We start from the raw sequence: 22,598 nt of genomic DNA on the forward strand, positions 1-22,598 counted from the left end.
TTAAGTACGGACCTCCAGAATGAATTAAGTACTTAACCCGAGGTACCACTGTGTGTGTGTATATATATATATATAGAGAGAGAGAGAGAGAGAGAGATTGGATTTCTTTGATTTAAATCGGATTTCCTTGATCTAAATTGGATTTTTAAAATAAAATGCTTTTGGAGGAAAAATCATTCTAAATATAGTTTTCCATTTCAACAGGAAATAAGGATTTTTTTTAAAGTTTTTCATATGAGCTTAAACTCAATCTACGTTTCTTAAAAAAATAAGTTTAACCACATCAGTTAACAAACATTGATGCATATGCTGTAATGTTATTGCTTTAGTTAAATAAATGGTTTAAATTGTTATTAAGGAAATGATTATTTTTCTCCTTTCAATAGAGTACAGCAGAAAAGTTGTTCAAATATAAACAGTTAACTTATTAAACCTCACAATAATTTCATAATTGTCTATGTATTTCTAATAGTACAACCAAATCAGTAATTTTTGATATAACTGTAAAAACTACTCCGAAAATTTATTATTCCAGAAACAAAACCTTCATCTGGTTGTAAATATTAAGATTATACCAGCAAGAATGAGTCCTTTTGTAAAAAAATTAAGAAGATTTAAATCAAGTCTTACTGACTAGTGATTTAAATTGTGAGTTTTTCCTATTAGGGACAGTGTCCTAGAAGGCTTACTGATGTATGAACGGCACAATGAAATGTGTATTAGGAGGGAGTTTTTTAGCACACAAAACTGGGTGCACATGAAGAAGTTAAAACTGAAAACCAGGTATGGGAGGGGATTCCACTGAGCCCACACTTCAAGATGAATCTGCCTCATTTGCCCTTTGTGCTCAAGAAGCAGACTGAATCACAGCCACTCACCCATCAACATTTGCAATTCTCTGGATTTTCCACTGCAGTTCTCCAGCCAAGTAATATGTGCAGCAATTATTCAAATTATAGAAAATTGCTTTATAAAATGTGTATATGGGGGGGGGGGGAGAATTACATAAAAGGAGAAAGTTCACACTATATTGCTAATGAATGTGGAAATGTGAATAACTGAACTTAAGATTGGAAAATTAAAAACTGAGAAAACCAAAACTGACTGATTCAGCCATTCCTACCCAAAACTTTGGCGTACGCCAGGCAGACTGACATCAGAGAGCCAGGCGTATCCATTCCAGGGTTTGAAGGGTCTTCCTAGTGTGGCCTGTGGTGTGCAATTATGTCTTTCCTCTTTTCCCCTCTAGGATGTGAGAAGCACCTTGCAGAGGTAAGTGGCTCTTGCTCATTTCCATTAGCATCACTCTGTGAGGTCAGAAAAGGTCCAGGACCCCAGTTCATACATAAAAAAAGTTCTATACTTCTTAGGCACCAATTGGCCGACCATGCCCAGGAGAAAGGCCTCTGGTTTCTTCAGGAAGGTATATTTAAATATCTTTTTCATTTCATTATAGATCATCTCCCAGAAAGTCTTAATCCTTGGGCATGTCCACCAAAGGTGAAAGAATGTACCTTCTGTCTCTTTGCATTTCCAACATTTATTATCGGGCAAATGATAGATTTTTGCAAGCTTGACTGGAGTCATGTACCACCTGTAGATCATTTTCATAATATTCTCTCTTAAGGCATTACATGCCGTGAATTTCATACCTGTGGTCCATAACTGTTCCCAGTCAGCCATCATTATGTTATGTTGTAGCACCCTGCTTGTGGTTAACGCTTAGCTGGAATGAAATATTCAACGCAGCAATAGAGAAATTAAAATAATAATTTATTTGTCAGACAAATAAATGAGAGGCACAGTGGTATGGTTACCAAGCTCTGGCCTGGCCTCCTGCCATTCTGGCCAGCACTTATATTTCCTTAATCCAGCCCCCTTGCTCCTCCTTTGGCTGCCTCTGTCCAATCAGCCTGATTGAAATTCCTATTGGCTGTTTGCTAGAACCAATCACAAAAGATACACCCACTTCCTTCTGTCCTTTTATGGAACACAAAGAGCTATATATAAATGACAAATAAGTAGTAATATATCTTACATGTGTCTCAACAAGGAATCTTAATTACCAGCTCACCTCTTGCCCTCCTTGCCCTATTGCCTTCCAAAACAGATAGTTAATCTTTAATTTTTATCTTCAACAGATGTCAAGGATCTTGAGTTCACATCAACATTGAAAGAGCTCCTTCATTTGAAGGTTTCTAAACAAAAAGCCTGACAACTATATATCAGGAGTGCTCTATGGCGTCTCCTGTCTGGCAGGGGGGCTAGGCTGGTGGCTGACTTAATTTCAGGATAGTTAAAACTCTTACAACTATATGAAATAAGAATCTAGCATTTCTTAAATCCTTTGCATAATTACATTTAAGCCAATATATTTAATACATTATCATAGGTAGCCTTTTAAAAGGAATAAGGCCTTTGTAAAGTAAAAAAGGAACTCAGTAAAAAAACAGCTTCAAAAGAAGTCTCTTCAGTTTACACCCCTCCTTTCACCCCTCCTTTCCCATTAGCTCTTCCCAACATTTATTGCCCTTTAACTCTCTCAGTTTAAAAAAAGAAACAGCTTTAAAATATTTTCTTAAAATGCTCTCTTTCTTCCAGCCAGACCAGTTGCTTTTCTTTTCCATTTGCTCTTGGCCTTTTTAACCTTAGGAAGAAGATATGGCTCATTTTACTGGGAGGCACATGGTATCATTTTATTATTTACTCATTCCTAATTATGTTTATCTCTGCTTTTTTTATCTTCTGTAACATGTAGGATCAGTGTCCTCGCTCTCAGCCTGTAATTTCCTTTTTTACGACTTTGAGAATTGTTTTCTGCTATAAATCAGGGGGCCCCTTGTCTAGGAGGAAAAAACATTGCCAAGGCCTTTTAGGCAGCTGGTCTTTTGCCTGGCATGAAACATTTGAAAATCTTTAAGATACAGGCCCTGATTGAAATATATAAGCTTTGATAAAAAATGCAGGCTTATGATTAGATGCCTCATTCCCCCCTTTCAAGCTCAAGGACCTTCATCCCAAGTGTCCTTGATAGCTTGACCTTCATCATATTCCTGAGGTAAAGCTCTGTATAGGGCCATGATATGAGGTAAAGTTTCATTTGAAATCATTTTGCTAATTGTACTTCTAAAACATGAAATGATACATGGCATCATACATAAAACCATTACTACTACTGTCAAGAAAAACAAGCAAGACAATAGTATCCCTTTGAGTCCTGCGACATTAGGTAACCAATTGGTGAGCCATCCCATATCCCATCCTTCCCATGTTTGTACTGGGACATGTGCTATATTCTCCATCTTTGTGGCCAACACACTGATTGCCTCACCATTATCAGAAATGTTAAAGCAACAGGCATTCCCTGTCAAGTTCAAGACTCCACATAGGCCTCCCTGCCTGGCAAGTACATAATCCATTCCCATTTTCAGCTGCAAAATGGCGGCTCTACTTTCATCCAACTGTTGTGCAATAAGTCTCAAACTCTGGGCCGTTGCATTGGTTACAAGTTCCACTACTGCTTGCAATCGAATTATTCTGTTTAGATTATAAATAGGATCCCGTGCCCCTTGTATGAGCTCACCAGGATTCCAGGAGGCAGGATCATAATAGGCTATGATGCGCTCTGGTGGCCAATCATTAGTATCGCTCCAACTTTGGGTACTTCCTCCTGCTATATGAGAAATATCAGCGTTTCTTCGTGTACGCTTGGCCGAACTAGTGGGCATAATCCACATTGGTGGTAATACCCATCCCAAGAAACAAGTCCCACTCCATTTGGAAGGGAGTTTCTTGTATGCCCATTCTCCACATATCCACCACAACCATCGGGTCTGAGGTTTTTGGTACGTGGAGTGCAGAAGGCGAAATATCAAAAGGGGTAGAGAGTTCACAGTGCAGTATGTTAGATTGCCTTTTTCTGTCACAGTTATGTTCCATACCACTTTCCATGCATGAATAAAAGGAGGTGCACAGGGCAAGGTATTCCGAGTTCGATAGGTAGTACCGTTTGCCCAGGTTTGACTATTCTTAATATAATCCCAAGTATAGTGGCAATGAGAAGAGCCTATCATGGTAGGATCAGCTGCATCTGATGATTTATGCACACAGATTTCCCCTTGCACAGGTATAACTCGTATTGGTTTAGTTGAGTTCCATCCGGGGAAATTCTGTACTTCTGTTTGGTGTGGCATTTCGCTTACCATACCAATGGCACTTAATGGTATTGGTAATAAGGGCATACCTCCCTCTGAATCATCTGGCCCAAGAGAGCAAACAAGGCAATTAGTCCTATTTGCAACATTGGCTACCATCTCAGCTAAGCCTACCCACATATTGTGGTCATGGCGGAATCCATATTTAGCAAATTTGGTCAGATTCAAGGACCCTTCCCCTTCCCAAGGGATCAGGATTAATAATAAAATCATGTTGATGTCTAGCATATGCATTCCTTCCACAAAAGATTACCTTATTGTGATAGCAAATAAATATTAGCCCCAATATAATTCCCCCAGTGACAGAAATGGGGAACCACCAAGACCAAAACATATATCCCGAGGATCCCCAATGAGTAATATCCTTTATAATTGTTCCACAAGGGGGCAGTCAATCAATTGTATAAGAGAATCTTCCCGTTCACAGTCGCTGGTTCAGACGCTCCTCAAGCTTCAGGCGTGCGCAGGTCAGCCAGCTTCCAGGTTGTGGCTGCAGCAGGCCGGTCGTCTAAATGTTGCCCGTGACCTAGCCCGTTCCCGGTAGGGCTAGATACAGGGGTTTTTGGAGAGAGTCAGTTTTAAAGGATTAGAGGGGTCACCTTTGCACGTCCAACTGCCTTCGGACTTCTTCAAACGAGAGTGATGAATCCAGGGGGTCACCTCAGCTACCTTCACCGCTGTTGGAGTAGAGAGCAAGACGGTGTAAGGTCCACGCCACTTAGGTGCAAGTGGATCGCGTTTCCACTCTTTCACCCATACGCTATCGCCAGCCTGGAACTGATGAATCGGCTCGACAATGCTGCACGGCGTGCGCTCGAGGGCCCACCTGTTAAGAGAAACAAAAACACGGGAGAGAGATTGCACTTGTCCCTGTGTCACATGGTCTCCTATTTGTTTAAGGTCAGCTGGAATATCCTGAACAAAGGAGGGCGGCCTCCCATACAGGAGCTCAAAAGGTGACAACTTAAGTCTTTTTGTGGGTGCACACCGAACACGAAACAGTGTTATGGGTAACACATCTACCCATCCCAATCCCGTTTCCTGGGTTAATTTTGCCAATTGGGTTTTCAGAGTCCGATTCATTCTTTCAGTTTTCCCTGAACTCTGAGGCCTATATGCTGCATGCAGTCTCCATTTTACTTGTAGGACTCGACATACTTCTTGTACTACTTGATCAATGAATGCTGGCCCATTATCACTTCCAATGTATCTAGGTAATCCAAACCTTGGGATCAATTCAGTGAGGAGTCTCTTAGTTACCTCTCGTGCCTTTTCAGTTCGGGTGGGAAAAGCTTCAACCCATCCGGTAAGAGTATCTACAAACACAAGGAGATACTTGAATCCCTTAGAAGGGACCAGCTCTGTGAAGTCCACAATTAGGCTTTCCATGGGGACGTATCCCACATGCTGAATTCCAGGAGGTTGTACCGGTCCCTGCCTGGGATTGTTTTTAGCACAAAGAACACATTTCTGTGAAATGCAAGTTGCTAATTGTGATAGATTAATAATATACAACTTCCGACTGAGACTCTCTCTGGTTGCAGTACCGCCAAGGTGAGTAGATTCATGATAATTTCTTACAATTGTGCCTGCTAGATGATGAGGTACATAAATCCTATTGTCCGGCAGGATCATCCAACCGTCCTTCACAACCGCTCCTTCCTGTTCAGCCCACTTCCTCTCTTCTGGGGTATAGTGAGGTTTAACTTCTTCTGGAACTATCTCTGGTATGAGGGCTGCTATAAATCCTCCCACAGGCTTTAGGGCTGCCTCTCGGGCTGCTTTGTCAGCAGCATGATTTCCTCTGGTTATTGGATCCCTTCCTCGTCCATGACCTTTGCAGTGCATTACAGCAATCTGTTCTGGAGCCCATACTGCTTCTAACAGGATTTCTACTTCAGGTCCATATTTCAAGGCCTTCCCGTGGGCTCCGATTAGACCTCTTTCTTTCCATAGAGCTCCATGTGCATGCAGGGTTAAGAAGGCATATTTAGAATCAGTATAGATGTTTGCCTTACATCCGGCTGCCAATTGCAGAGCTCTAGTTAAACCTATAAGTTCAGCTTTTTGTGCTGAGGTGCCAGCAGGCAAAGCTTCAGCTTCCACAACTTCCTCATTGGTGACCACAGCATATCCTGCTCGTCTGGCACCTTCATGCAGGTAACTGCTACCATCAGTATAATATACAACATCTGGATTTTTCAATGGCTCATCTTTCAGATCAGGTCTACTGGAATAAACTTCATCCATTATTTGGAGACAATCATGTGATTCTTCATCATCTACCTCTGGTAGGGGCAGCAAAGTCGCTGGATTGAGCATATTCACTACTCGTAGATGAATCCTGGGATTTTCACACAATAGGCCTTGGTATCTAGCCATCCTTGGGTTCGTTAGCCAATAACTACCCTTATATTCCATGAGTGTCAGAACAGCATGAGGTACATTCACATACATCGTCTGGCCAAAGGTAAATTTATCAGCTTCTTTGACAAGGCTTGCAGTGGCCGCTACTGCCCTTAGGCATGGAGGCCATCCTTTTGCTACTGAGTCCAATTGTTTAGACAAATAAGCTACTGGATGGTTCCAACTTCCTAATCTCTGGGTCAGGACTGCCGCTGCAATCCCATTCTGTTCATGTACATACAGCTGAAAGGGTTTTTCCGAATTAGGCAATCCAAGGGCTGGTGCCTCCATAAGTCGTTGTTTGATAACTAAAAAGGCTTGTTTCTGCTCAGGTCCCCATACGAATGGGTCCTTTTCTGCACCTCGAGTGCTTTCATGTAAGGGCTTGGCCAGACTGCTGAAATCAGGTATCCATAGTCTACAAAACCCTGCTGTTCCCAGGAATCCTCTAAGTTGTTTTCTTGTGGTAGGTTCCTTGATAAGGCAAATAGCTTCTTTCCTCTCTGGTCTCAATGCTCGTTGTTGGTGTGAGATGTCAAAGCCCAAATATTTGACCTTTTCTAAACATAACTGTGCCTTTTTCTGGGAAACTCGGTAGCCAGCTTCCCAGAGCAAGTGGAGCAGTTCCTCTGTCCCTTCTTTACAGGTATCAAAATCCTTTGCCGCTAGTATAAGATCATCCACATATTGCAGAACCACCTTTTCTCCCGGTATTGAGGGGTAACTTGTTAGATCCCTCGCCAAGGCAGTGCCAAATAAAGTTGGGGAATTTTTGAATCCCTGGGGCAATCTTGTCCAGGTTAGCTGGCCTTTTGTTCCTGTCAAAGGGTCTTCCCACTGGAAGGCAAATATAGGCTGGCTCTGTGGTGCCAGCCGGCAACAGAAGAATGCATCTTTCAAGTCCAATACAGTAAAAAATGTTGCTTCTGGTGGGATCAAACTCAGCAAGGTATATGGGTTTGGTACATTTGGGTGCAAGGTCTCGATAGCCTGGTTTACGAGCCTCAAGTCCTGCACTGGCCTGTATTCATCTGTCCCAGGTTTTCGAACAGGCAAAAGGGGTGTGTTCCATTCTGATTGGCAGGGCTTAAGCAGACCATATTTTAATAGGCGGTCCAAATGTTTCTGGATGCCCTCCGCTGCTCGCCGGGGTAAGGGATATTGCTTTACAGATACAGGGGTAGCCATAGGTTTTAGGGTTACTACAATTGGAGCTATATTCTTAGCCATTCCTGGTGGGCTATTTTCGGCCCATACTCCTGGTGGCACCTGTAGAGTTCGGAGGAGCTTGTTTAATTCTGTATCCAATGTGGGTTGGACTTGCAAGGCTGACATTAGACGCCATGATTGTTCCTTAGGTACTGAGAGGGTAATTATTCCTGCTGCTTTTGATGGCAGTTTCATTTCTGGACCTCGAGGAGTGAAGGTGATTTGGGCCTGCAATTTGGACAGCATATCTCTGCCTAAGAGAGGTATTGGACACTCAGGTATATACAAAAACTGATGGGTTAAACGATGTCCCCCAATCTGGCATTCCAAAGGTTGGAGGAAAGACCTCTTAGCTGACTGTCCAGTGGCACTTTTAATGACTACACTTTTGGATGCCTTTTTCTGCAATAGTTCTGGGAGTACTGAGTATTCAGCCCCAGTATCTATCATAAAGTCTATTAAATGGCTCCCTAATTGAATCGTGACCGTGGGCTCCTGGAAGCCTAACTTTATGGAGTCCGGTCGTTCCTAGTCTTGGGTAAAATCCTCTTCTGCCAGTCCAATGAAATTGTCTCTACTCCGTCCCTGTCCAGGTCTCTGATATCTTCCATCTCGGATCATTCCCCGTCCCCGTCCCTGGTTTCTTGGGCCGGAGCCTGGGCCTGGGCCTGGGCCTGGGCGTACTTCTTCCAACCTCAAGGGTTCAGGACACTCCCGCTTCCAGTGACCCTCCTTCTTGCAATTTGCACATTGATTCCTTCCCAGTGGTGGCTAGCATTACCATCTTTTCCTTCTGCCACTTCTTCTTCTCTTGTTTCTCAGCCTCATCCCTATTCCGATAAACTCGGCGTGCAATGGCCATAATTTGGCTCATCAGCATCCCTTCCCATCCTTCTGATTTCTGAATTTTCTTACGAATGTCAGAAGCACACTGGGCCACAAATGTAGCAGTAATCATTCTGCTGTTTTCAGGGGCTTCAGGGTCAAAAGGAGTCCATATACGATAGGCTTCCTGCAGCCTCTCTAAAAAGTCTCCCGGACTCTCATTTGGTTTCTGTTCTACTTCTGAGACTTTAGACATATTAGTGGGCTTCTGGCATGCCCTGCGGATACCTTGCACAAGTGTCTGGCGGTAGGTGGTAAGTCTGGCCAGGTGAATTGCATTGTTTGGATCCCAATTAGGATCTTCCAAGGGAAAGTTGTCTTGAAGATGATGATCAATATTAAAAATATTTCCCACTCTGGCTTGCTCACGCAAATATATCTGTGCCTTTTCAATTATGTCTCTCCTTTCCTCAGTGGTGAAAAGAGTATTTAGGAGCTGGCAACAATCTGACCAAGTAGGGCTATGAGTATTTACTATTGAAGTCACCAAGTCCATCATAGCCTGAGGTTTTTCTGCGAAAGATGGGGTGTGTGTTTTCCAATTCATCAGATCCGTAGTCGTGAATGGAATATATTGCAGGGTCGAAGTTCGAGGTGGCCGTGGTCCGGGTTGCCCGTTAACCAGCACAGGCTCCTCAAGTGCATCAAATACTCTTCTAAGAGGGGCTACTACGTGACCTTTCTCTTCACTTTGCTCTAGGGGCCTCAAATCATAGGGGATGGTATCTGTCCCAAGGCGTTCTTTTAGCAGCTTTATACGCCTGGCTGTATTGCTTGCTGACCGATCAAAGTCTCCCTGTAACTTCTGTAATATTTCTCTGGGACTTGGATGTACAGGGGTTTGGGGTGGGCAATCAGTTGTTCCACTAAAGGAGACTGTAGATGGAGGTCTATTAGGAGTCACAGGTGGAATAACCACTTCTGCTTGGGCTTTATTATAGGACTCCAATGCCTCCTGAAGATATTTATCATAATCTATCAAGGAATCAAGCTCTGTGACTCCACCCCCATTATTCATTCCAGTTTCTTGCCTTGGGGTTACAACTGGTGGAGTGTTTGGATTAGGCTCCCTTCGATGTGGAGCATAGGGTGGAGGTGGAAGCACCTCTTCCTCTGGTCCCTCCAAAATGGGTTTGAGTTTATTTGGCAAGATTCCTTTCCTAGCTTCGGCTTTTACAGCCAATAATTTGCATCGTTTGACTTTGCATTCCCTTATCCATGGAGGATTTTTATTTAATGTGCTCAGCCAAGAATCTATATATGAAAATTGTTCTGGGCACCCTCCAGTTTCTTTGGCGATATTAGTCCAAAGTTTGCTTACTAAATTTATATCAAAGGTTCCCTGAGATGGCCATTCAGTATTTTGTTTTGGCCATTCTAGTTCACATAACGTTCTCAAGCGCTCTGGCGTCATTTTGACTCCATATGCCCCTGAGAAGGCTTTCTTAAAATTATTTAACATACATTCAAGAGGTGTATTTCCCCCCTTTGAACCCCCAACTCCCATTGTATGGCCCTGTGAAGTATCCACTCAGTCACTCACACACGCGCTTTGTGAGGTTCCTTGCCCAGTGAAGTCGCCTTACTGGGAACCGAAGTACTACCCACTCCACACTCAGGTCAGCTACAGATTGCTCTGTACTTTCTCACACATACAATGCGCTGGATACTTCACCACACTCTACCTCCCAATTTTCCCTTTTCCTCCACCAGACCAACATCTGATGTACCCAACCACCTAGCGTACTCAGTTCCCCCTTACTGAGACGCAGAAGTTTGATCAAGACTTCTCTTCCTCCCAATTAATTGGAGGGCCAAAAATCCCTTTGTGCACTTACCCTTGGCTGGTTCCCTGTTTCCCCCCAATCCGTCGCCGCCAGTGAGCAGGGTATCAGACAGACGAGTCTTCTGCGTTCCCCCTGGAAAAATTTACCAGTGCGCGCTGGGTAAGCAGTTTAGAGATCCTCTCTCTTGTACCCTGCCCAGTAGGGCGAAGGGGCTGTGTTCCAGCAGACCACTTATCCGAGTCACAGGGGCACCATAAAATGTCCCACATCTTGTGCCCATTTAATCATAGCAGATTTCACCGTTTCATCCTGAGTGTTCCATTTCAACAGCAAGTTATACATTCTTGACAAGTTCTTAATTTTGGGATCTAACAGTTTTGTTTCCAATTTTGATTTTTCCACCTGGAAGCCAATTTTCTTGTCCAAATTGTAAGCCTCCATTATTTGGTAATAATGAAGCCAATCATTATTAGTTTTTAAAAACTCTGCAGTTTTAATCTATCTCCCTCTTGTTCCAAAAATTCCCAATATTTCGGCCATTTGGCCTCCATATTGAGCTTTTTCTGAGCCTTCGCTTCCATTGGTGACAACCACCTTAGAGTTTTGTTTTCAAGCAAATCCTTATATCTTATCCAGACATTAAACAGTGCTTTCCTGATAATATGGTTTTTAAACGCTTTATGTGCTTTGACCTTATCATACCACAAATATGTATGCCACCCAAATACATTATTAAAACCTTCTAGGTCCAGAATGTCAGTGTTTTCAAGAAGCAGCCATTCTCTCAGCCAACAAAATGCGGCTGATTCATAATAAAGATTTAAGTCCGGCAGGGCAAATCCACCTCTTTCTTTAGCATCAGTTAATATCTTAAATTTTATTCGAGGCTTCTTGCCCTGCCAGACAAATCTAGAAATATCTCTCTGCCACTTCTTGAAACAATCCATTTTATCCAAAATTTGCAATGTTTGAAACAAAAACAGCATCCTTGGCAATACATTCATTTTTATCACAGCAATTCGGCCTAGCAATGATAACTTCAAATTTGACCATATTTCTAAATCCTTTTTCACTTCCATCCAGCATTCTTCACAGGCTTTAAATTTCCAGTTCTTTCTCCATAGTTCTTCTATGGAGAACTATGGAACAAGGCAGCCTTGTGTGTCTTCTCATATGGATGAGAAGGCTGGAATTCCTATCAAACCTTCTCCCGCAGTCTGGGAACCTGTGTGAAATCTCTCATGCAATGCAAGGTAGGAACTCCCCCAGAAGCATTTGTTGCAGTGGGAGCATTTGTATGGCTTATCTCCTGCATGGGTCCTTTCATTCCATTTAAGATCAGGGACATGTCAGAAAACTGTTCCAAAAGACTGAACACTTGTGTGGCTGTGTAGGATTAGATTTTTGTGATGTTGCATCACACTGTTGACTCATGTTAAGCTTGTTGTTTGCTGGGACTCCTAGATCCTTTCCACATGTACTACTGGCAAGTCAGGTGTCCTCCATCTTAAATTTGCGCTATTCCTGCCTAAGTGTAGAACCAGACATTTGTCCATATGGAAATTCATTCTGTTACAGTGGTACCTCAGGTTACAGACTCCACTAACCCAGAAATAGTACCTTGGGTTAAGAAGTCGCACGGCGGTGACATGGTGGCAGTGGGAGGCCCCATTAGCTAAAGTGGTACCTCAGGTTAAGAACGCTTTCAGGTTAAGAACGGACCTCCAGAACAAATTAAGTTCTTAACCTGAGGTACCACTGTACTGGGGCCCCGTTCTCCAATCTGTTAATGTCATCCTGAATCCAGATATAATAGTATTCTGTGGCATTAACTATTTCTCCCAGTTTGGTGTTACCTGCAAATGCAATCAGCATCCCTTCAAATACCTTCACCCAAGTTGTTTATAAAGACATTGGAAAACAACGGGCCCAGGACCCTGCAGCACCCCACTTGTCACTTTTTTCCACGATGAGGAACCATTAATGAGTACTCTTTGGGGTCTGTCACTCAACCAGCTACAAATCCACCTAAGAGTAACATATGGGGCTGGGCAGATTATGGACAACACTACTGGTTCCTTTTTTCCACATTTTATTTTTATTGATACTCATCCAAAGATATACAAAAGTTTATACACAGTGCAAAGTATATTCTTATACCTGAATAAAAGAAATATTTTTTAAAATCTAATCTAAAAAGAAATAGGAGCAGGGAGAAGGGAAAAAATAAACAGAAGAAAAAGAAAAGAAAATGGGAGAAATAGAAAAAGATGGAAAGACTTCTGATTCTCTGTCAAGTAAATATAACAACTTCTTCAAAGCATTCACTCAAATTGACATCCAGATATTGCATGTTGACTGTCTCTTTCATGAAAAACCCCACAGTAATTTTCCAATCCTTAAGAAATATCAATTGATTTTTTTATTAAATTCCCACCCTTCTTCCTCCCAAAAGAGCCCAGGGTGGCAAACCAATGAGTAGCCAAGGAACACAAAACAAAACAAAACATATTTAAGCTATTTAAAAGCAGTTTAAATATCTGAAAACATTTTACAACACCCAAAGGTCATTGTTAACACCTCTCAGTAGGGTTACCCACATGCCAACGTTTTTTATTTATACCTCACATTTTCTCTAGGGAGATAAAGTAGGTCCGTGGTTTTTCCTGTCCTCATTTCCCCTTTAGGGCTACCTTGTGAGGTAGCACTCAATGGACTTTGTGGCTGTTGGGGGGCGGGATTTGAATCTGCATCTCCCAAGTCCTTGTGCTACACACTGGACCATAATGCCTCTCTCTATGGTGGTGGGGGTGTTAATGGACTGCAAAGATGTTTTTTAAATGGTTGAAAAGAAACATGCTGTATAAGAGCATGAAAGTTGAAGGGCATTGAAAGGGAAAGAGGTGGGGGCATGTCCAGTAATTACATAACAGGAGAGGTGTCACTAGTAATGGGGTCAGAAGATAAATGTACGGTACTTTTTTAAAAAAATGGGGGCGGTGTTCAAGAGAATCAGAGGTTGTGCCTCCTCTGCCGCAATGGCCTTCCTGCTTTTCTCTTCCTTTCCTTTGAGAGGGTCTCCCTACTCAGCCTCATCCCCACCACCCTGCAGCTGTGCCTTTGGCCCTTGTGTTTCCGCCGCTGCCCCCCAAGAGTCCTCGTTCCAACTCAACGGTCTCTCCTCGCCCCCTCATTTTTTGGCCCCCACCAAGCACTTCCTACCAGAATAAGGGCGGGTGCCACCATCATGACACCAATTGGACACAGCACATGTGCCACCCAGAGTCCACCACCTCCCGAGGGAGACCATTCCGCTGTCAAACAGCTCTTACCATCAGAAAGCTCTTCCTGATGTTTAGTTGGAATCTCCTTCCTTGGTTTGAGCCATTGGTTTGAGTCCTAATCATCCAGAGCTGGAGAAAACCAGCTTGCTCCATATTCCACATGACAGCCCTTGAGATATTTGAAGACGGCTATCCTATCTCCTCTCAGTCTCCTCCAGGTTAACATACCCAGCTCCTTCAACCAGTCCTCATAAGGCTTGGTTTCCTTAGTTTTCTGGGGAACTCCAGCACATGAAGTGGCTGATGTGCGTGTAGGTGGCACAACAAGATTAATAGGAGCCTTCTGGATCAGTCCCTGGTCTATCTACCCCAGCCTTGTTATTGCCTTATATGACAAAATGTATCGCTTGATTGTAAAAGCAGAACCTCTAAGCAGTTTACAAGAAATATTAAACCGATTGGTTAAAAGCAGCTAAAAACAAGTAATTAGAAACCTTTAAAAAAATTTAAATCAGCAGTAAAATGAGGAGAAGTTAAAACTCTCCAACGTCTACACGTCTGGACAAAATGCTTTTCAGCAGGTGTCAAAAAGAAAGCGGCAAAGGTACATGCCTGGTGTCCAGAGAGCTAAGTCCCACAAGCACCCTGTTCTCACAGGAGCTGACAGGACTCTTGTGAGAAACCCGCATGTGGGAACTGGGCACAAAACTCCTTTCCTCTCCTCTGCTTTCCGTTTTTTTTGGGGGGGGGTTATGTTCTGGACGCTCAAATACATAAACCTACTCTGCCCTGTCCATCCCCCCTTTTGTGACAACTTTATGACCTTTGGGGCTACTTCTGGTTTTGGTGCCATGCACCCCTGCGAAATCAGACGCTGCTAAATCGGTCGTCGCCTGTAATGCCTCTGAAATCTGACCAAGCACAGGTTCACGCACGCCCTTCATATTCACGAGGAATTTTAAAACATGACAATTTTAATATTTTTAAATGAGGCCTTTGGTGGCTAAAATATACAACACCAAGAGAAGTACGTTGTGCAAGCGGGAGGCAGTGATTGGCTGTCACCCATAACTTCTAGTTCACGGGCTTACAAACTGTTCTTGAAGACCTCCACAAACCGAGCATTGAAGCGTGTTCTCTCTGTGCTTCCGCACATGGGCAAGCAGTTCAGCACTGACTCCAAAGTTTTCCCCGCAGATAAAACACGCCAACGGCTCCTCTGCCGTGTGGGTCTTCTCATGTTCAACGAGCTCCGAGTTTTTTATGAAGCCTTTCCCGCAGTAGCAGCAGAAGGCTGTGTGGCTACTCTCGCGGGACAGAAACTGCGAGTTCCAAAGGAAGAACTTCCCGCAATGCGAACATTTATATGGCTTATGTGGTGTGTCGCCTCGGTGAGTTTGCCGATGAGCTTTGAGCTCCCACCAGTTTATGTAGGATTCCGGGCAAAAGCAGCATTTATAAGGTTTCTCGCCTCTGTGGAGTTGCTGGTGTTTGAGGAGAACCGACTTGGAGGAGTAGCTTTTCTCGCATTCTGTGCAGGAATAACGTTCTTCTCTCCCACGGGTTTTTGCTTGAGGGATCCAGTGAAAGTTTTTCCCGCAGTGGGAACATTTATGCGCAGTCTGGCCAGTCTGGATTGTCTCTTTCTCTCCACAGTGGGAGCATTTATACAGTTTCTCACCTACGTGGCTTCGCTCATGTATCAAAAGGTCTGAGCTGCTGCTGAAGCTCCGACCGCATTGCCAACACTTGTATGGCATCTCCTCCGTGGGAATAGCCCCGTCTGTACTCCCGTGAGCCTTTTGACCACAGATTTCCCCACCCGTGTCAGATTCCATGTCATTCTCTTTATGCTGCTTGGCGGCATCTTTGCAAGCACCCTTTTGGATAATAATTGGATCTGCTATCTTCTCTGTGTCTTTTCTCTTCTGTGTCTCTACCCTGCGCTGGTTTTTATCAGCTTCTTCCTGGCACAGGAAATCCTTCTCTTGGCTTGCTTTTAAAGTTGTCTTCCGCTGCTCTGTTTGTTCAGGACTTTCTCGCGAGCGCTTCTGCCTCTTCCTTTCACTCACTCGCCCGTCCCCTGCTGGAAGAAAAACAGAATCAGGGTAGAAATCAGACACAGCTCCAATCCGGGCTTTTTTTCAGCCAGAACACACTGGAGATTGGTTCTGGCTCCTCTCAGGTGGGTGTTATTGCCATTATAAGAGAACAAGGGAGTTCATGGTGAGTTCCAGCACCTCTTTTTTCTAGAAAAATAGCACTGGCTCCAGCTTTGCTCTTTGTGAAGAAGTGCTTCCTATTTTGTCTCTCATGAATCTTCTACCACTTGTGATACAAACTGTTATGAGAAAGTGGACTTCTTTTTTGTCCCTATTCCCTTTCTCCATTCCATGCCTAAATGCAGACAGCTCTACTATGTTTTCCCAACCAAATTAAATAGTCCCCAAAATTTATAAGCCGTTTGATTTTAGAGAACCCCAAAACAGTTTAAAAAAAATAATAAAACAGTAAGATTGCACTAAAAACAATTAAAATGCTCAGAAAATTAAAACCAGCAATAGACCAAAAACACAACAGCATTCTAATATCTTACTAGGGTTGCCTATAAACAAAAAATGTTTTAAGAGGAGTCAAAAAGGGTATGCCTGCCTAATGTCAACAGGCAGGGAGTTCCAATGTCTAGGTGTCACCACAATAAGAGATCAATTTCTAACAAATGTGGAACCTTTTATTCTAGAGGAGGTGATCATTTTTTAAGTTCCTTTCTGCACATTTTCCAGTTCTAAATCTATCTGTGTGTTTCTGAAATGCATATATAAGTACTGAATTTTTTTGAATTACAGATGCAATTTTAAAAATGGACCTGTCGGCCAAATAGGGAGGTTCAGCACCCAGCCCTGGTCTAGACTGGCAAGCTTCCCTCTCTGTGCTTCTGCCCCCTTTGCAAAAATGATTGATCTCCCCATGATTGAGCAGGACCACTACTTAGCAGGTAATGGCCAGTTGTGTGGACAGTTTTAGGCCCCAAAACCCACAGAGCTTGAAGGTGACCTGGGAAGACGAACCTTCCATTTTAGGTGGGGGAAAGCAACAAAACTGGAAATTCAGGAGTATTCGAAGAGACAGACCCCAGAGGGACTCACCCAATAAGCTCACACTCTGCTTGTCCCCCTGCTGGGGCCTTGTGGAAAGCTGCATCTTCACCGTGCCCGGCAGAGCCTGTTCTGCCTTGTGGGCATTTACAAGCTCCTTTTCTGACATCCCTGTGATCTGCCAGTGGGGAAGATGGAGGGGAGAAGAGTCAGTTCAAAACCAAGTCACAGTGCAGGCAAAATGTGTGTTTAGAGGTTGGCGATAAATGTTACTTATTACAAGGATTTGATATTATCACAATCTGTCACAAGAATGTGAGGACATAATATGAGCCCCCTAGTCTCCCAGAACACAAAGGGGAATGAAGAGGGTGGAGCAAAGGGAGACAAGAGGAAGGAGTCTCAGGTTCCTCACAACTGCCTCATTGGGTCAAGATCTACTGGGAAGAATTGCTGTGATCACTAGGCCTGAGCTGCTTTGTTTCTTTGAATAAAGAGTGAATTTCACTGACACTTTGTGAGTTACTGCTGACTTGATCCCCACTCCTGCCTTGACACTGGCTTTGTCAAGGTGGCTGGGTGCCCAACTGGGGCTTTGTGCTTACAAACATTGTTGTATGTCGCTTTAGGTTGCATTGGCAAAAAATAGACTGATAAAAAGTTATAATAAGTTATAATAATAATAATAATAATAGTAGTAGTAGTACAGTGGTACCTCGGGTTAAGCACTTAATTCGTTCTGAAGGTCCGTTCTTAACCTGAAACTGTTCTTAACCTGAAGCACCACTTTAGCTAATGGGGCCTCCTGCTGCCGCCACGCCGCTGGAGCACAATTTCTGTTCTCATCCTGAAGCAAAGTTCTTAACCCGAGGTACTATTTCTGGGTTAGTGGAGTCTGTAACCTGAAGCGTATGTAACCTGAAGCGTATGTAACCCGAGGTACCACTGTAGTAGTCATAGCAAATCAAGACACAGGAGTGGTTCAAGAGCACCATTTTTTAAACCCAATTCAGGCATGCTTGCGATGCCTGCAGTACACATTTAAAGCACATGGCTTCTCCTCATTGAGTTTTGGGAAGTGTAGTTTACCCCTCACAGAGCTACAACACACAGCACCCTTAATAACCTACACTTCCCAGGACACTTTGGAGGAAGCCATATGATCCACACGTGCAACAAATGTATGCTGTGGATGTGACCAAGGACACAACTTTGGAAACATCATCTTACCTGCACTTCCCAGCTGTTGACCTCCTTCTGACTCAGAAGGAATTCCTCCGCCAGGGTCACTGCCCAGGCACAGCTCCCTGGGTTACGTTCTCTCACCCAGCTCTGCATATCCGAGGGCAGGACAGCCAGGAACTGCTCCAGGGTCACCAGCTCCAGGATCTGCTCCTTGGTGTGTCTCTCTGGCTTCAGCCACTGATGGCAACACTCCTGGAGCTGCCTGCAAAGCTTGTAAGGCCCATCGGCCTCTTCATAGCAGAGCTCACGAAAACACCGGCGCTGCCTCTCCATCTCGGCACCATCCCCAGACGGAGTTCTTGCCTTCTCCTTCCCACTGGGAGTGGCACCCAGATTGGTCTCATGGTCCTCTTGGGCTTCCCCAGCAAGACGTGGCTGGATTTGGGAAGCCCACAATGCTCTGGGCCAGCTGTGGTCATCTGTCACTCCCTCAGAAGTAACCTCCAATACTTTGAGATTGTCCCAATCCCTTGTCTCAGGCACTTGTGGGTTTCCCTCTCCAGAATGGGAATCCTGTAGCATCTTCAAAAACTCCTGCAGCTGGGCGTCCCAGTTCCTTGACGGCTCATCGTTTGGCTCCTGTTTCACATTTTGTTGAGCTTCCACAAGAACTTCCTTGAGCCTCCCAGTTTTCGGACAAATTGACCTTTGCTCTCCAAATTCAGGGCTCCAGCTCTGCTCCATTTTGATTTCGGGTTCCATGGCCAGCTTTAGCACCAGCCACAATCTCTTGCGTCACAGCTTTTGTCTTCCCACAGGGACTGGCCTTGTTGTGCCTCTTCTCTGCTCTCTCTTTCACTTTCAACCCTTTAGGGATGCCTCAGCGCCCTTGCTAATATCCTTGTCCTTAAGCTAAAGATATTCATCCAGTCTTCAAATGAGACTGCAAACCATCTGGATCTTTCAACAACCAGCAGAATCTGACTGTCCTTGAAGCTAATACGACCAAACGTCACCTACTGAGGGGGGAGCGGAGGGAAAAATAAGAGAGAAAGTCTGTAGGACTGTTAACGGAAAAATCTGAGGGCTCCCTTGGACAAAAACAAAGACACCAACCAGGATAACTTGGAGCAAAACAGCAGCCTGTAGGCTTGGCCTTTATTGGTCTGTTGCAACAGGGTTCTCCCCTCACCCGCAGGAGAGAGGATGGACCCAGAAAAATGGTGTGCAAGGCCTTATAAAGACTTTTGAAATTGCCACCCTGTAGATCAAGACCAGCCCCAGAAACATCATACATACATCACAGAAGGGGTGTAACCTAAGACCACCCCTCAGATACATCACACCTACATCACAGAAAGGAGTGGTTGAGGAAGGAGTTGTGGTGGTAACCTGAGTGTCCTGTCACCTGGCTGGTCCCCCCTTTCCCCCTTTCCCATGAGTACTTTCCAGGTGACAGAGGGGAGTTTGCAGTTTCCTGCCCCCAGAGGGAAGAGCTGATTATTGTCCTTTGTTTCAGTCAGTGCTGAACCCACTCCCATATGCAAGTTCTTTGTGATCTTGATGGTCTTCTGTCTAGGACCATCAGGGTTGGCATAGCAACTGGGCAGGGCTCCTGTGTATGTGCTGGGATGGTGAAGGGATTATGGCTGCCCTGTATCAAACCTTCCTCATTTTGTAGTCCTTCCTTCATGGAGTAAAATAAAAGTGGAACAGTGCAAATCCGATGTATGGTTGATTTTCTATGAATTTATAACAGAAGTGTAGCGTATGTAGTGTGTGAGTGTGAAGTTTGTACAAACTGAATGATGGGGGGGGGGGGCGGGTTCCCTGCGACAGGACTGAAGACCAAAACCTCTCGGAATCTCTGAATACCCCATATTAATTGGGTCTGCTATTTCCGCACATCCAAAAATCTATTTTCATTCCCAAGGAGCCTACAGACAAAAATACTAAAGGCACATCATACTTAATTCCCCTCCTGTGCTCACAAGCCAAGGTCATGTAAACAGCCAGGATAGCTTGCTACAGCCTCTGAAACACTTTAAAACAATCCCAGAGTCCCTTAGAAAACGGCTGAATTGAGAAGACACTCTTGGAATTGGAGGGGAATGTGGGCACGTGTCTCTTAACAATTCTCAGTTCCCTTAACAAATGGCGCTCCCCAGGATTTTATGGAGGAAGCAGCGACTGCTGAAAGTGGTATGAGACTGCTTTAAATGTATAGTGCGAATAAGGCCATACATAAGATTGGGAGCGGGTGGGGAATCTCAGCAGCCCAGAAGCAGGGCTGGCCTAAGACATTTTGCAGGGCGGAAAATAGCACCCTGCAGCTGGGAAGTCTAACCGTGCGGTGGGAGGGGACCCGTGGGGGTCATCCAGCCCAACCCCCTGCAACGCAGGGAGATGCAGGTGCCCCATATGGGGACTTGAACCCAGACCTCGATGTTATCAGCACCATCAGCAACCAAAGGCACAGCACCCAAACCTGGCCATTCCAAACCAGTTCCCCAATTCATTCTGCTTAATGGGAGGGCCAGCTTGCAACTTTTACCAGAAGCTGATCCCTCCGTCGCCCTGGTCCTCTTGTCTTAAGAGACCTCCCCAAGCTCAGAATAAGGAGCAATTAAAAAATTAAATTAAATTAAAACAGAAGCGGACCTGGGCAGACTCTCCGCTTCTTCCCACCTTTCACTCACCTGCTCTCTCATTTTCCTCGCAGAGAACCTGCAGCCGACTATGTCATTTTCAGGCGCCAGTCAAGAGAGGGAGGGAGGGAACCGGAAAGCAGCGTCTCCCTTCCGCCCGCCCCTGCGCATCAACTTCCTTTGACATCTGCTTGGGCCGCTCTAGGATTCGGACCTCTGTTGCTTTAACCCTTTTATAGCTTGTGGCTCTTAGGTTGCGGTCACAGAACTTGCCTGAGCAAGAGATGGGCTGGAAGTCTCATAACTGATTGTCAATGGTGCAAAGCGATGCCCGCATTCCCCCCCCCCCCAAAATTAGAATGGAAGTTTATTTTAGAAATCAAAGTGGACATAAAACCATAAAGAAATATACAAAAGATTGAAATCAGAAATCAGATAACTAGTGTGGAAACATGTGTTCTTAGTTGCCCAACACGCTCCCTCTGCACTACACTGCTTTAGTAATAATAGTAATAATTTTATTATTTATAACCCACCCATCAGCCACTCTGGGCAGCTTGCAACATATATAAAACATAGTAAAATATAAAACATTAAAAACTTCATGATACAGGGCTGCCTTCAGATATCTTCTAAAAATTGTATAGAGTGGTATCTCGGGTTACATACGCTTCAGGTTACAGACACTTCAGGTTACAGACTCCTCTAACCCAGAAATTGTACCTCGGGTTAAGAACTTTGCTTTGGGATGAGAACAGAAATCGTGCCCTTACGGGGCGGTGGCAGCAGGAGGCCCCATTAGCTAAAGTGGTGCTTCAGGTTAAGAACAGTTTCAGGTTAAGAACCGACCTCCAGAACAAATTAAGTGCTTAACCCGAGGTACCACTGCAGGTCTTTATCTCCTTGACATCTGAAGGGATTGATCAGATCCCTCTAAAGGGAGGGCGTTCCACAGAGAGGGTGCCACTACCAATAAGGCTCTCTGCCTCGTTCCCTGTAACTTCGCTTCTCTCAGTGGGGGAAACAGCAGAAGACCCTTGGAAAAGGACCTGTGTCTGAGCTGACTGATGGGAGTGTAGACGCTCTTTCAGGCAGGGCCAAGGCCATTTAGGGCTTTAAAGGTCAGCACCAGCACTTTGAATTGTGCTCAGAAATGCACTAGAAGCCACTGAAGATATTTTAGGACAGGTGTTATATCGCCCCAGCGGCTGCTCCCAGTCACCAGTCCAGCTGCCGCATTCTGGATTAGTTGTAGTTTCTGGGTCACCTTCAAAGGTAGCCCCATGTAGAGCGCATTGCAGTTGTCCAAGCGGGAGATAACCAGAGCATGCACCACTCTGGCTTGTCATTTCTCCATCTCCGGCAACAAACCCTCAGGCAAAGGCAGACTGAGGGGGAATTTGAAATATCCTCGGAGTTGAGAGTGGATTTCATGTTCTTTATTCAGCTCATAGTGGTGAGGAGGAATGGAATTCCCCCAGAATGTCTGCTTTATATACAGTTACAGGTAGGTAGCGTGTTGGTCTGCCATAGTCAAAACATATTTATATACATTATTTACACAATGGGCCCCACATGATTGGCTAATTCCAGGATTCACCTGTAGGCCAATCAGGTTGCGGATTCACTTCCACCTGGAACTGGATTGGGTGGCTCCTGTGGACCAATCAGACTGCTGCCTTTTGGATCCTATTCAACTCAGTACATAACAGAATTGTAGAGCTGGAAGATGGATTTTCTTTAAACAGAGCCTGTCTCTCCACAATGCTTATTTGTTTTTGACATTATTTACACATTGCCTTCTTGGGGCAGTGTACATCTCTTTCCCACCCCCCTCTCTGCAAAGCAACGAAGAGACTATCAAAGCTGCTCAAGAAAACATTAA

General features: G+C 44.4%; 1 protein-coding gene and 1 long non-coding RNA gene across 6 annotated transcripts in view; one reads left to right on the forward strand and one right to left on the reverse strand.

Annotated features, from left to right (window-relative positions):
* Positions 1 to 20,871, reverse strand: part of LOC310837490 (uncharacterized protein) — a 29,568-nt gene extending 8,697 nt beyond the window's left edge. Inside the window, exons 1-5 of one of the 5 annotated variants that reach the window (XR_014560560.1) lie at positions 20,765 to 20,866; positions 18,111 to 19,084; positions 16,932 to 17,058; positions 12,939 to 15,871; positions 12,581 to 12,899 (exon numbers count right to left, since the gene is read on the reverse strand). Coding sequence is in view for 2 of the 5 variants with exons in the window: in XM_083724153.1 (XP_083580279.1) it covers positions 14,865 to 15,871; positions 16,932 to 17,058; positions 18,111 to 18,827 (1,851 nt within the window). In the remaining 3 variants the exon portion in view is untranslated. Of the gene's footprint in view, positions 1 to 12,580; positions 15,872 to 16,931; positions 17,059 to 18,110; positions 19,085 to 20,764 lie in introns of those variants that run through there. The other 4 variants (XR_014560558.1, XR_014560559.1, XM_083724154.1 and 1 more) reach the window with 4 other exon arrangements.
* The window catches only part of LOC310838313, a 437,762-nt gene continuing 427,725 nt past the window's right edge, over positions 12,562 to 22,598 (forward strand). Inside the window, exons 1-2 of the long non-coding RNA XR_014560918.1 lie at positions 12,562 to 16,633; positions 16,695 to 16,780. This is a non-coding gene — a long non-coding RNA (uncharacterized lncRNA). The remainder of the gene's footprint in view (positions 16,634 to 16,694; positions 16,781 to 22,598) is intronic.

This window comes from Podarcis gaigeae (genome assembly GCF_964106915.1).
Source record: "Podarcis gaigeae genome assembly, chromosome: 2".
Taxonomy (NCBI): Eukaryota; Metazoa; Chordata; class Lepidosauria; order Squamata; family Lacertidae; genus Podarcis; species Podarcis gaigeae.